This window comes from Amblyraja radiata, chromosome 8, assembly GCF_010909765.2.
Source record: "Amblyraja radiata isolate CabotCenter1 chromosome 8, sAmbRad1.1.pri, whole genome shotgun sequence".
Lineage (NCBI taxonomy): Eukaryota > Metazoa > Chordata > Chondrichthyes > Rajiformes > Rajidae > Amblyraja > Amblyraja radiata.
Genome location: NC_045963.1, coordinates 39249356 through 39264714, shown reverse-complemented (window position 1 = coordinate 39264714; position 15359 = coordinate 39249356). Strand labels below are relative to the sequence as shown.

Genomic DNA, 15359 nt, shown 5'->3' with positions numbered 1-15359 from the left:
GGTTGAGTGGAGACTCAATAAAAGTATATAAAATTATAAGAGGCATAGAAAGGGTAAACTGTCAGACCCTTTTCCCAGGATTGAAATGCCCAACACTTGAGGGTATAGCTGTAAGGTGAGAGGAAAAAAAAAAATGGAGATGTGCAGGGCACGTTTTTCACACAGAGAACGTATTGCCAGGGATGGTACTGGAGGCAGATACAACAATGGCATTTAAGAGGCTTTTAGATAGGCACGTGGATATGCACGGAATAGAGGGATATGGACCATGTGTAGGCAAATTAGATCAGTTTAACTTTGTATCATGTTCAGCACAAACATTGTGGGCTGAATCGCCCATTTCTGTGCTGTACTGTTCCATGTTCTTTCTATATGGTAGAACATAGAAACAAGAAAGAGATGATCACTTTGATGAAACTATATTACAGGTTCACTAGAAGTCAGCAAGAATTAGAGAAGCAGATGTGCAGTTAGGTCACAGATAGCTGAAAGATTAATAGGGTAGTATTAGTCGGAGTTTTTAACTATCCTAATATTGACTGGGTCACCTATATGTACAGGGCTTGAACAGCATGGAATTTGTCCAAACACTTTAATTCCCCTTCCCACACTGACCTTTCTGTCCTAGGCCTCCTCCATTGTCAGAGTGAGGCTAAACGCAAATTGGAGGAACAGCATCTCATATTTCACTTGGGCAGCTTACATCGCATGTATGAATATTGATTCATTTAACTTCAAGTAATCCCTGCACTCCCTCTCCATTCCTCCCCCACCCAAGTCACACCAGCTTCTCGTTCTCACCTAGCAAACAGCTAACAATGGCTTGTTTCCTTTATCATTGTTACTTTCGTGCACATCTTTCATTCATTTATTCTATATCTCTCTGCATCACCATCCATACCTCTGGTTTGTTTCCTAACTCCCTATATTCACTCTGCACGACCTTATCCCTTTCTCTACCTATGTCATTGGTACGAGGATGTTGGCAGTACTCGAACGCCTGAACTTTTGGGAGAGGATGGTCAGGCAGACATTTACCTCGCTGGAGCATGGGAGATTAAGGGTGACCTTATAGATCTGTATCAGATATTGATAGGCATAGATAAAGTGAATGCATACAGTCTTTTTCCCCAGGGAAGAGATATCAAAAACTAGAGGGCATGTCTAAGGTGCGAGAGGATTTAAAAGGGACCTGAGAGGCAATTTCTTCACACAGTGGTGGTGGGTATATGATTGAGGCAGTCATAATAACAACATTTAAAAGACATATGGACTGATAGAAGGATAGGAAAGATTTAGAGCGATTTGGGCCAAATGCGGGCAAAAGGGACAGGCTTAGATGGGAAATTTGGTTGGCATAGATAATTGGGCAGACAGGCCTGTTTCAGTTCTGTGATACTCCATGACTATAACCTTTCATTATTATAAATCATGTACTCTACGTGTGATTCAAGGTATAAAACTTCAATAAACGGAATCACATTAAAACTATGACATCTTAATCAGACCATATTACTGCATCCAAGAAAATGAAATACCTTTGAATCTTCAAAGTATTAAATAAAGTTCAGTGTCAAAAGTCACTCGCTGAAAGCAGTATGTTTTTGTTTGTGTTACATAAATATATTGTGGTATTTCCCATTAAATAGTTAAATAAAGGCATAATTCAGAACTGATTTAGAAAAGATATGTTAACTATCTTCGCCTCAACTTTTCTAAAAATCTTGATCAAAGCATTCCATTTTTTAACAGATCGGACAAATTTATCAGGGTTCAACAGCGCTTTTCTTTTCAATTTATGAAAACATTAACATTTAAAGTTCTAATATCGCACTGCATACATCAGTGATACATGGAGTATTATTCCTGGTCTTTGTGACTTTCTCATATCCTGTTTATAAGGAGAGATGGCTAGTTCCAGCAGTACAATTTATCTTGATCACAAAAAAACAACATTAGTAAAAGTCTCTTTTAATAAGCCAGCACAAATGGTGGACAGCTTCACTGCTGGAAAGTTTCTTTCACATGAAAGAGACAAGAGCCACTAATAGCGATCCTGTACTGCGACTCACCTCGGATTATATAAACCTGCCCACCTATCAAGTGTTTTAGACAACAGAACAGTCCATCTGACAACAGGGGGTGGAAAGCAGTAAAAGAAATAATGGCCAGATGTCAATAGTTGGGTGAGAAAGGGTCATAGGTCAAAAGTTAAAACGAGGAACACTGTTTAATCGAGTGGTAAAAGTTTAACAGTTTAGTAACAAGAAAGGATTCAACAGAGAGCCTTAGTATTCTGAGGTAATGCAGCATTTTTTCATGGCTCAAAAGTGCATGCTTACAATCTTTTAGAAATATAATTAACAATCTCAGAATATTACAATCCCTTCCCTCAGCAATAACAAGAAAATCACAGGAACTTGTCTCCTTAGTAGTGACATCATGCTGCCCACTTAAATGACCACTATGTCAAAATCGGGAATAAATTAGCTTTATAATTAAAGAAAGTAATTTTACGATTCATCAAGATATTGGATATCAAATTGACACAATTGTATGTCACCTTGCAGGATAGGACTTCAAATGCCACTTGATGGTTAACAAGTCCTTTTAAGATGCAAACATTTTTACAATGATTTTCTTGTTAAGTGCAATTTGTTTCTGCACACAGTAATAGTGCAACAATTATAAATTTTACTGAGATGAACAAGGCGAAAATATTAGATTTTAAATTTTATACATCTGACTAATGTAAAGTGTTAAGGGGTTATACGCCAATCCACCAAAATAGGTTTCAAATATAATTTACTTTGGACTGGAATAAAAATGAAGATTAATGAATGAAGCAAAAAAAAAAACAACTATTATTTGATAAGAAAATTATTGCACTTCTACTGTGTTTAATGTCATGATTGCATCTATATAAAAAAAACGAAATAGCAAAAGATCATCTGTAGTTCAGTGCACTTACATTAGTTTTAAACAAATGCCAGTATAACGTGTGACTTAACACTTAATGTGAATGGCAAACATTTCCAAAATTCTGAAATTAAATACAAAAATCTGGAAATACTCAACTCATGCAGTGTCTATGAAGAGGGTAAAAGAGGTCACTTTTGGGGCCAATTACCTTTTATCAGGCAGATGAAAGGCAAAAATAAATAACAAAACGTAGGTCTAGAGGAGGTATAACTAGGCAAAGACAAATAAATATCCAAAATCATCAACAGGGAGAGATACATTAAAAAAACTGAATACTGAAAATGTGAGATATAAAGGCAGCTGATTACCTGAAAGTGTTGAATTCAGTGTGGAGTCCAGAAAGCTGTAACAGGCTGAGTCAGAAGACGAGATCTTGTTATTTGAGCTTGCATTAGACTTTATTAGAATATTGTAGGAGGCCAAAGACAGAGAAGTCAGAGTGCGAGCTGGTTAAAATGATAAGTAAATAGCGGCATAGAATCATGCTTGCATGCTGAATGGATCTTTCTGTAAAGCAGTCATCCATCCTGCATGTGTTTTCCCCACTGCATAAGTAACCACATCATGATCACCAAATGCAGTGCACTAAACTATAAGAAGCGCTAGTAAAATGCTGCTTCATCTGAAAAGAATGGCTGGGTTCCTGGGCTGTGGGTAGTGGTGCATAAAAGGCAAGTTGTGGCTACTCAGTGCTTGCATTATAAGATGTCATGGGAAGGAGAGTAGCTATGGGTAGAAGTGAAGAATAAACCAGAGCAGTCCAGAGGGAACAAGCCTCTGGAATGCTGAAAAGCAAAGGGTGCAAAGTAAAGAACATTCTGGTGTGGCATTATATTGGAGGTGTCAGGCTTACAGCGGATGATCCAATGAATGCAGAGGCTGGTGGGATGGAAATAAAGACAAGGGAAATCTAATCCTTGTTCTGCAGGGAGGAGTAGGTTGAGCGCAGAAGTGCGAAAAATGGAACAGATGTGGCGAGGCGTTGGAATAAGTGAGGTAGGTCACTTGTGAGAAATGGCATTGTCACAACAGACGTGTAGGACAGTTTTTTACTCCACGGTGGTGGAGGGAGATACAATCGTGACATTTAAGAGACGCTTGGATAGGGGATTGGAGGGATATGGATTATGTGCAGGCTGATAAGAGTTGACCTTGGCATCATGCTCAGCACAGACATTATGGGCTGAAGCGTCTATCTGTGCTGTACTGTTCTATGTTCTACGAAATGGAGAGGAAAAACTTAGAAAATGGAATGAAGTCCTTCAGGAAACAGGTGAAAGTGTAGTAAAGATAGCTCTCAGTGTTGTGGACACTGGCTGCACTCAACTATAAAGTTTTGCCATCCAATCTCTATGGTCCATCTCCAACTCTCCCCTTACTTTTCTTAATCAGTCTGTTGGTAATTCTGGGACAGAAAGAAGGCCTCATGTGTTGAGGAACATTTCAGCATTGTGGCATCAGTTTTGAATTTGAACAATTTGAGATAATCAATAATTCCATCTTTATAATTTCCCAAACTTATCTAAATGATGGTAACATTTGCAACAAGGTGCATGAATTAACAACATAAATAAAAAATTTCAGAAAGTTGGTCAGAAGGCTGGGTGCATGCAACTTGGTGAAATATACTAACATGGATTTAAGGTTGGTTAACAGAGAGAAAGCAAAAAGTAAGAACAAACAGCTCTTTCTCAATTTGGCATGCTATGTATGACAAGAAGGATATTACAAGGATCAGCGCTTGGGTCACACCTATTCTCAATCTATATCAATGAATTGGCTGAGGGGACCAACTGTAATTTCACCATTTGGTCATGAGGCAGAATACATTGTGAAGAAGATGTAAAGAGCCTTCAAAACCAAGTGAATTGAGTGAGGGGAGAAAATAAATATTTTGAAGTTTGCTGATGAAACAAAACTATATAGGGTAATGAATAAAGAAGAGGAAGACAAGTTCCGTGATAAGAAAATGGCAAATACAATCTTATGGTGAAAAAGGTGAGGTTGACCTCTTTCGTGCAAATGAATCAAGATCGTTGAAAATTGAAAATTGAGGAAAACAAATGGGAAGGCATGACAAGTAGATAGGGTGATTAAGAAGGCTTTTGGCACATTGACCTTCATTAGTCAGAGTATTGAATATAGAAGTTGGGAGGCCATGTTACAGTTGTGCAAGACATTGGTGAGGCCACATTTAGAGTACTGTGTTCAGTTTTGGTCACTCTGTTATAGCAAAGATATTAAGCTAGAAAGGGTGCAAAGAAGATTTACAAGGTTGTTGCCAGGACTTGAGGGCCTGAACTACAGGGTGAGGTTGAGCAGGTAGGACTATTCCATAGAGCACAGGAGAATGAGGGATGATCTTATATAAGTGTATATGATCATGAGAGGAATAGATATGGTAAATGCACAGCTTTTACCCAGAGTAGGAGAATCAAGAACCAGAGGATACAGGTTCAAGGTGAGGGGTAAAGATTTATTAGGAACCCGAGGAGCAACTTTTGTATACAAAGGGTGGTAGGTATATGGAAATAACTGCCAGAGGAGATGGTTCAGGCAGGTACTATCACAACGTTTAAAATAAATGTGGACAAGAATGAATAGCTTAAGAGGGATATGGGCCAAACGCAGGCAGGTGGGATTAGTGTAGATGGGGCATGTTGGTTGACGTGGGCCATAGGGCCTATTACTAAGCTGTTTGACTATGACTTTATAACAAGAGGATTTGAAGAATGGAGTAGTTTTCTTTTTTTCTTTTCTAATTGCGTGTAAGACTTTGGTGAGATCACTCCATGAGTATTAAACATATCTGTTTCATCTGGTTTAAGAGTCTCAGAATAAGGGTTAGGCTGGTTATGACTAAGGGGTGGAAGATTTTCTTCAATTGGAGGGTGGCGAGTCTTTAGAATTAGAATTCTCTTTTTGTTCAAAACAGAGATCAATAAATCTCAAAATATTAGGAAAATATAAAGGTATGGAGATAGTGCAGGAAAATAAAGTTCAGATAGATCAGCTTTAACCTGCTCCTAATTCATGTGTTTTTATTTTTGTATATTCATATCATTCACTGATTTGTTTTTCTCTCCCAGTGCAGGTAATTTCAGATATTTGTTCATCTTTCCCTTACACCTCCTCCAGGCTTCGTTCTGTTATTCACTAATGCATTTACCATTGTCTTTCAAATGGCTCCATCTATCCTTTTATCATTTAACCTCTCCTGCCCTTCTTTGCGTTCCCTTCAAACTTCCATTCTTTTTCTGATTTTTTTAAATAGTTTTGAACTCTTAACTTCTCTCATTCTGATGAAAGGTAATCGAGCTGAAACATAAACACCTTTCCTTTCTCCACAGATGCTGCTTGACCTATTGAGTATTTCCAGAATTTTCTGTTTAATTTCAGATTTTTTTAGCCACAGTATTTTTGCTTTTGGATTCTATTTTCCAAAATTTGCAAGTGTTGGTTATCAGAATTATTGCAATGCAATCCAAATATGCGTAATCAAAAATATCTGGAAGACTTGAAAATCAGAATTAGAGCCAAAGTCAGTGAAATGGCAATCATACAAATGCCAAACCATCAAAAATGGTACTTCTCAATGGCGTTTCTTTCAAATTATGTGGCTATTGTTTCACTTGAAAATGAAACATGGGTAGCTTAATGTATGGATATGCTCCATCCAAATTGTATTCCCAATCCACAATGTGTTACAAAACACGTATTTAGTGTTTCATATGCATTTGAAGCCCAGGATTCTGTCCTATCAAGCCATCTTTATTCGGGCCTTTATGTTTTACCAGAACAAATGCCTACCAGCAAAGATGCATACAAACTTGCTAAAATAACTGCAAAAATAATTGTATGAATACATGTGGCGACATGAGTAGATTTCACAACAGTAAAAGCTATTCTTCTTAAGTTAATACACAATATTTCCGCATTAACAAATGGATAAAAAATGTTTGTGTTCAGTGAACCTGTTAAAGAAAAAAATTGATGCTTGTGTTTGGATATTGCTTTAGAATTTACAACATATTTTACACCTTGAGTTTGCAGGTAATTCCTTATGATTTAGTACATTTAGAAACTATTTTTAAAATGTGGGATTATTAAGGGTGGCGAGAACCCAAAGATATTCAGAGGCTGACTAAAAACAACTACAACTTGAATGCTTAGGTAATTAAGTTACATAACACAAACCTATTTTAGTTTTACTCATTCTGTAACAAAAATGATTATGATCTAAAAATTAACACTTGCAGACATTTCAGAACTTTTAAAATCTTGTCTACAATGCATGAACTACATGAGTGGTAGCGAAATGTATTTTCTCCAGTAAGAAATTAAAATGATTGGAGATCTGTGCAAAATATTAATCTGTAAAATTATAGTATTTGGAGGATGTATTGAAGAGACCCCTTCACAGCTGCATTTGAAGTGTCATTAAAACCAGAAATCATGTTGTAAGAAATTAGTTAATTTTATTTGTCCATCTAAATGCTACTTTTTAGTGCTACTTTTATTAAGTAAAATTGATGCCTAAGAATAAATCATAATTATTTGGGCAGGCTGTTGTATGACGCTAAAAATTGCTATTAGCTTAAACACTGTTTAAACACATTATATATTTGTACTGTGTACCAATCCACTATTTTAATGGAGCTATTATTCCTTTAAAATAACTATCCCCAGTGATGATTTCTATCCGATAGGGAAGTTTGGGGGAACAGGGCCCAAAGGGTCCCACTTGGGCTAGTATCTATATTATTATAAAACTCTGATCTTAGATGTTTATGTCGTCCGTGTGTCGTCTGTGTTTGATTGTGTTTCACACTCCTCGAAAACCCGACGCGCTAACGGTGACGTTTTTACATATTCCAGTAGAGATTTACCACATGATTTCAAAAATCCCCATCATCTGAAAATTTGATCCATTATTTCCCGAGTTTTTTACTAAAATTGTTCACCAATCTGACATCTTTTTAAAATCTAACGAGCTGATGACGTCACAATGGCTCCTCTCGCTCACAGTCCACCGGCCTGAAGGGCTCTGCCCCGCCCGAGGCCCAGCCAGCCTTCCCCCCCACCCCCCCGGGGCTCTGGATTGAAGCCAATGACGAGTTACGTTAACCCCCCCCCCTAAACTCACAGTCATTTTGACGCCTCCCGACTCATAGTCGACAAGTACTTGGCTGGCCGTCCGCCCCCAGGGCTCTGGATTGAAAAAACACAGTACCCTCGCGCTTCGGCTCCCCAGAGAGAACCCGAGAGATGCCGAGGAGCACCCGAGTAATGACGTCACAAAGAGCGACATGCAGTACGCTCGTGCCTCGGCTTGGGTTTCCAGAGAGAACCCGAGAGCTGCCGAGAGCTTTTTACGAGAGTCGGGCCCTGGACTAGGACTCTCTCTCTCTCTCTCCCCAGGCTCTTTCCGCTTTTTGCAGCACCCTCGCTCGCCCGGCTCATCTCCTCCCCTCCCCCCCCTTCACCTCTCACCCCCCTCCTCTTCTCCCCTGCTCCTCCTCCTCTCCCCCCCGTCTCCTCCCTCCCCCTCCCCCCTCTCCCCCTCCTCTCTCTCCCACCTTCCCCCCTCCTCTCTCTCCCCTCTACTCTCTCTCCCTCCCCCCTCCCTCCCCTTCCCACTCCACCCCTCCCTTTCCACCATCTCCCCACTCCTCTTTACCCCCTCCTCTCTCCCTCCCTCCTCTCTACTCACTCTCCCCCTCCCCCTCCCTCCCCCCTCTACCCCTCTCCCCCTTCCTCTCTACCCCCATCCTTCCCCCTGCTCTCTCCCCCCTCCTCTCTCCACCTCCTCTATCCCGCCTCCTCTCTCCCCCCTCCACTATCCCCTCTACGCTCTCTCCCCCCTCCCTCCCCCTCCCCCTCTCTTCTCTCCCCCCCTCTCCCCTCCTCCATTCCCCCCCTCCCCCCTCCCCCTGTGTGTGTGTGTGGGGGGTGGTTAGTGTATGTGTGATGCCGCAGAGGGGGAGAGAGGGAGAGAGGGAGAGAGAGAGGTTTGGCTGCGTTGGGGGAACGAATGAGTGGTGGAATATTGCCCACTCTCTACTCCCCACAGCCCGCTCCCCACAGAATTTTGAGAGACAGAATTTTGGTGATGCCCAATCGTTGGTGGCATTGGTGGCCCAATCGTTGAGCAGCAGCATCATCATTAGCAGAATCGACTGCTGTCACCCCCCCCCCCCCCCCTTTGGGGGAACAGGTGGTGGAAACGGGTTGGGTTGGGGAACGGGTGAGTGGTGGATTATTGCGTTGGGGGAACAGGGCCCAACGGGTCCCATTTGGTCTAGTATATTACTAAAACTCTCATCTTGTTTGTTTGTTTGTGTGCTCCCGAAACTCTGCAAAAACGGTACACGACAGCGCAATTTTAGGCCCATCTTACTCACCATTGTCCTGCGGTGTGCATTCGCCAAGTTTCGTTCTGATTTATGTTATATTTTAGAAGGTATTGACATTTAAAACTTAAATTAATTTAAAACAGCGCCCCCATTTGTCGGCCGCACCTGCGCAGTTGGGGGATGCCCGTCAGCCGCGTCACAATTGAAATGGTGCTGGTGACGTGACAGTAACGCAAAATGACGCAGTCTCCCCACCCGTGCGCAGTGGGCCCGGTATCCGCCAGTGCGCAGTTTGGGACGACTTTTGAGATCGCCATTTTGACTCGCGTCACAACGGGGACCTCGAGCATCACAATGGGAATGGGTGAGTGGTGGAATATTGCATTGGGGGAACTGGACCCAACTTGGTCAATTATGATAAAAAAATATGCTATGGCAGTAATGCCTTTAAGGCATCTTGATGTTTGCATTGTAAATTAAGCTGATTCAAATGTATTATATATAGCATTTTACATCATTGTCTGAATTTTTGCAGCATCAAGTAATCCCGAGTCCACATAAGTTACAGATTATAAAGATTTTTTTCTGTACTAATCAGCACTGCACCACAATTTCAGAAATTTGGTCATCATATATACATTATCATTTCCTACACTAACCATTGTTGATTGAGCATTCACAAAAATGACCGAAAATATTAATAAGAGACATCAAAGCAGGAATTTTCACTATTAGTCATCCACTCTGTCAACTTTCAATTCAAAGACTCAAGTTTATATTAATTAAGATTATAAACTTGAGTCTTGTAGTGAAAGTTAAACGTTTTATACAGTGTCAATTGATACATTTACTCTACGCCAGGCATTTTTGAGACTGTACAAAATTTAATAGGTAGCTTGAAATTCATCTTTTGTCTTTTTTTTAGATCTGACCTCTGTGTAGAACGAGAAAATCAAACAATTGCTAATTTGTTAGGATCTAGTACAAAATATATTTAACCTTCAGTAAATGATTAGGTGGCTGCTTTAAAAAAAAAAACTAAATGCAGGATCTGGCACTGGTAAAGTCTGAAAGTAATCATAAATTTACATGGAATAAAAAGCAACATGCATACACAATCAGGAGGAGAATGCAAACTATTAACTGATCAATGCAGACTAAAATAGCACTGTTTAAGCAACAATGGCAGTGCTTTTCTGTCGAAGTAAGGTGGGACTTTAATCCCAACCCATTTGTATTTTCCTTACTAATTTGACATTGCACGATTTGAAACAGTCACAATTTCTCCACAACTACACATAATTTCGAATGAACATAAACTTGCTTGAGTTTTTTAATTAATAACAGAAGAGAAATAGCTAATTTGGTGACCATCTGAGTGCCTGCACTACTTCAATAAGTTTTTAAAAAAATGTTGTATATACTTTCAGTTTACACAAGACGCATTCATCATTACTGAATTCCAGACAGGTCTTGTACTCACTAGGTGGTCTATTCACTGCTAAGTTTTTGAAGTGGCTTCCTTTTATGACTTCAACTGACAGTCTGCCAGTGGTGGCATTATACAGTAGACCAACAAGAATTTCTGGTGTTGAGCCATGTGCCAGAGACTGACAGGAAGAAGTGCTTTCACTACAGGACATCTCAGCCATGCTCATTTGGGAGTCACAGCCCTAGGAAAAAAGATAAAAATATTAATAATTAAGGTATAAACACCAAGTAAATGCATTGGAATTTCAAATGCCAAATAACTACCTAATTAACCAACCTTCCATCTTTCAGACTTTTTTTTAGATATGCTTTTATAAGACATCAGTATCTTTCTCATTACAAACTTAACTGAAATAAGCACATTTACTTTTAGCTTTCTGATAATTGCATGTTACACTATCTCTTTATGTGCACTCAATTCACTTAAAAGTTGTAAATGGAAGCATGTGGAATTTTGCCAAAAATGCTCTTCAAATCGTAATGCTTGCTTTGTTTAGATTTTCTCTAATGATTTATATTTTGTCTAAGTGCAGGTGTAGTCAGATCTAAGGTTCAATTTCAAGCTTGTATATGTACATTAAATAACAAGTTTTATCAATGCAATCAATTAACATTTATATTGTGCAGGGCAGTTGGTACAGATGCATAGGGGTCATTCTGTTACCTGGTTCAGGAAACATACTGTATCATTCCTGAACTCTTTGTCTTTGGCTTTACATACAATTAATAGCAATGCATCAACTACACTGAGGAGATTTTGTAAATTTATTCCACAGCTTCAAGTGAAGTTGTATTGACTGGTATTGAAACAAAGCCAACAGCTACTGGTTTTGTTCTTTTTTATGAGGCAACACTGATATTCAGTTCCATCTTATCATTTTATAAAATTAAATGCCAGGTGAAGGTAGCACTAAGGTATAAGTAGACATGTATCTTCATTATCGTTAATAGACATGGCACAAAAGAGCATTTGTCTTCCAGTAATAAAGGATGCGTCACCGAATGATTTGCCCTGTTGTTCTGGCCAACTAAATGCGTTTGGCAGACATTAGTGGAGCCTTGAGATTTACAATCATGCAGCATTGCAATGAAGAGTTTCATGGTAAAGAAGCTCGCAACAGATAATGCAAATTATTAGTGTCTTATTTACAAAACAATTGAAAACAGAACAAGGATACCAAATAATGGTCCTTTTTGATAGTACTTTAAAATATAGAACTGGTACACCTGGAAATTGTAGTCCAAGGAACTGCATATGCTAGTTGAACAAAAAGGACACAAAGTGCTGGAATAATTCAGTGGGTCAGTCAGCATCTCTGGAGAACATGGATAGGCAAAGTATTAGATAAACAACCACTCCCCCTCCTTTTTAGCTCCGTCTCTTCCTGGTGCCCCATCAAAATGCGAACCCATTTCCCCCCCCCGCTACCTGTATTCCTTCTGGCTGCACATTTCATGCATTGTCTATCCTTATCTCACACTTTTTGTCTTGTCTGGCCTTTGTCCAACCATTTGTCTGCCAACAGTGTCCACCTTTCACTCGCAAGTATGATGTTGTGGGAATTACAGAGACATGGCTGCAAGAGGGCCAGGGCTGGGAACTGAATATTCAAGGATATACCTCCTATCGAAAAGACAGACAGGTGGGCAGAGGGGGTGGGGTTGCCCTGTTGGTGAGGAATGAAATTCAGTCCCTTGCAAGGGGTGACATTGAAACAGGAGATGTGGAGTCAGTATGGATAAAACTAAGGAATTGTAAGGGTAAAAAGACCCCAATGGAACTAATCTACAGGCCCCCAAACAGTAGCCTGGACATAGGGCGCAAGTTGGATCAGGAGTTAAAATTGGCATGTAGTAAAAGTAATGCTGTGGTTGTTATGGGAGATTTCAACATGCAGGTAGACTGGGAAAATCAGGTTGGTACTGGACCCCAAGAAAGGAACTTTGTAGAGTGCCTTCGTGATGGATTCTTTGAACAGCTTGTATTGGAGCCTACCAGGGATAAGGCAATTCTGGATTTAGTGTTATGCAATGAACCGGATTTGATAAAGGACCTCGAGGTTAATGAGCCATTAGGAGGCAGTGACCATAACATAGTCAGGTTTAATCTACAATTGGAGACTTCCGGTTGGCGCCACGATGTGAGTGGAATCGCGCCATTACAGCTCCGCAAAAAACTGAATTTAAAACGGGGGTAAAAGGGTCAAACAAACGCACTTACCACAGGAGATCGATTGCGAACGGCTCCGGCAGCGTTTAAAAGGTGCGTGACGTCATCAGGCGCGCGATTTTAAGAAGAAATTATGACCCAGCGCTCCCCTCCCCCCACCACTGGAAAAAAATCTACGAGAAAGGAAACTGGCCTCAGCTCGGGTTCTGCTTCTGCTTCTCAAGAAGATGTCTCACAGAGGAAAGCTGAAATGGAGGAACTCAAGACTACCATTCTAGGTGAGATAAAGAAGCAGAGGAAGGAGTATATGGAGGAGATAAAGAAGCAGAGGAAGGAGTATATGGAGGAGATAAAAAGTTTAAAAGCGGATATGCTGGTGTCTCACGAGAAAAATAAAGAAGACTTAATAAAACAAGTTATAACGACGGTAAAAAGTATGATGGATGAGTGGAAGGAAAAGGCTAATGCCGAGTTACAAACTCAAATTGAGGAGGTAAAGGATATAGCTGCTGGGATGGAAAGAAAGCTGGATGACAAGATAGATCCTACTATAATTTCGCTAGACCAACAAGGCGAAGCAATTAAAGAGCTAACTAAGATTGCTGAAGTGAATACTAAGGAGACCGAAAAACTCCGTGCCGAGAACAAACGCCTCTTAGAATTATTACGTAAAACAAACGAGAAATGTATTGATCTGGAGGGACGCCAACGCCGTAAAAATTTGCGTATAGTTGGTCTGAGCGAAGGTCGTGAGGGGAGTCAAGATCCTCGAAAATTTGTTGCAAAACTTTTAATGGATATTCTGAATTTGGATCATGAACCCCTGTTGAGCCGTGCACATAGGGCTCTAAGACGGGCCCCTGGGATAGGTTCATCGCCCAGACAAATGATTGTAAAAGTGGCCTTTGACCATGTCTTCGAAGAAATGATGAAGATAATAATAAAAAAGAGAAACCTGAAATACGAGGGAGACAACATCAGTATTTTTAGAGACTTCCCAGCAGAAGTGGCCAAGAAAAGATCACTATTTAAAGAAACAAAAGGTATCCTGAGGAATTTACAGAATACTAAGGATCTGAGATATGGCTTGATGTACCCAGCAATACTGAGAGTAACTTATGATGACAAGGAATATCGTTTCGTTAAGCATACTGAAGCATTGAAATTCGCCCGAGGCATACAGCAGAAGCCAGAAGATGAAGAGAGAGAAGACGCGGAGGAAGAACCCGAGGGAGAAGGAGAGGACTGAACTTTTATCATCGACCTGTGGTTATGAAATACTCACTTAGAAGGAAGTGCAATAATGGGCATTTAGTTGTAGTTCTGTATTAATTATTAGAAAATATTTAATGATTCCATGATAATAGTATTACATATTATAGTATTAAATACAATTGATATTAGTAATTAGCAAATAGTAATATGAATAATAGAAATAATTACTAAGTACTAAGTATATAAAGTTAGTACCCCACCCCAATATATATAGCATTTGAGATAGGAGCTGGTATAATTAACATCTTTTTTTTAAATTAAAAAAACGGAAGTCTTTAGATTAATGGCCACGTTAGTGTGGCTTTCACCTTCACATACTACACACTATACAAGTGTAGTTTCTTTTTTTTCTGAGCACCCTATTAACACCCTTTACTTTTTTTTAATTATTGATATTTCTTATTGTTTTTGTTTTTTATTGATCTTATATTATATATTATTTGAATGTAGATGTGAAGGATATTGTGTATTTAGTTTAAGAAGACATAGATGCGGATTAAGGTGGATAGAAATTCTCATTGGATTGATGTCCGGGTGCAACGGGGAGCTGGGGGAGTCAAGAAGGCTACTCCAAAAAAAGCCACCCTAATAGTAAAATGCATGATATAAAGGTGAAGACTGGGGGTGATGGAGTAACCTTCTGCAGTTGGAATGTAAAAGGAATTAATGAACCAATTAAAAGGGGAAAGGTGTTAGCTCAGTTGAACAGATTGAAGACAGATGTCATTTTCCTTCAAGAGACTCATCTTAAAAAAGATGCTCAACATAGATTAACAGCTAAATGGATTTCTAAGGTGTATCATTCTACATTTATTCATAAATCTAGAGGAGTTGCAATAATTATTCGCAAAGGTATACCTTTCATACAAAGTTCTATTATAGAGGATAAAGAAGGCAGATATGTAATAATTACAGGGGAATTATATTCAAAAAAGGTAATTTTAATGAATATATATGCCCCTAATTTTGATAATCCATTATTTTTTAAGAAAATATTTAATAATATTCCTATATCCACTCAACACAATTTAATAATTGGAGGTGATTTAAATTGTACTTTAGATAACTATCTAGATAGATCATCT

General features: G+C 39.4%; 1 protein-coding gene across 4 annotated transcripts in view; it reads right to left on the bottom strand.

Annotated features, from left to right (window-relative positions):
* syt14 (synaptotagmin 14) overlaps positions 1-15359 on the bottom strand; it is a 164096-nt gene that overhangs the window by 12693 nt on the left and 136044 nt on the right. For 3 of the 4 annotated variants that reach the window (XM_033025591.1, XM_033025588.1, XM_033025590.1), the window contains 2 exons: positions 10822-11011; positions 2073-2129 (listed from right to left, as the gene is read on the bottom strand). In XM_033025591.1, coding sequence (XP_032881482.1) covers positions 2073-2129; positions 10822-11011 — 247 coding nt within the window. The remainder of the gene's footprint in view (positions 1-2072; positions 2130-10821; positions 11012-15359) is intronic. The other variant, XM_033025589.1, reaches the window with a different exon arrangement.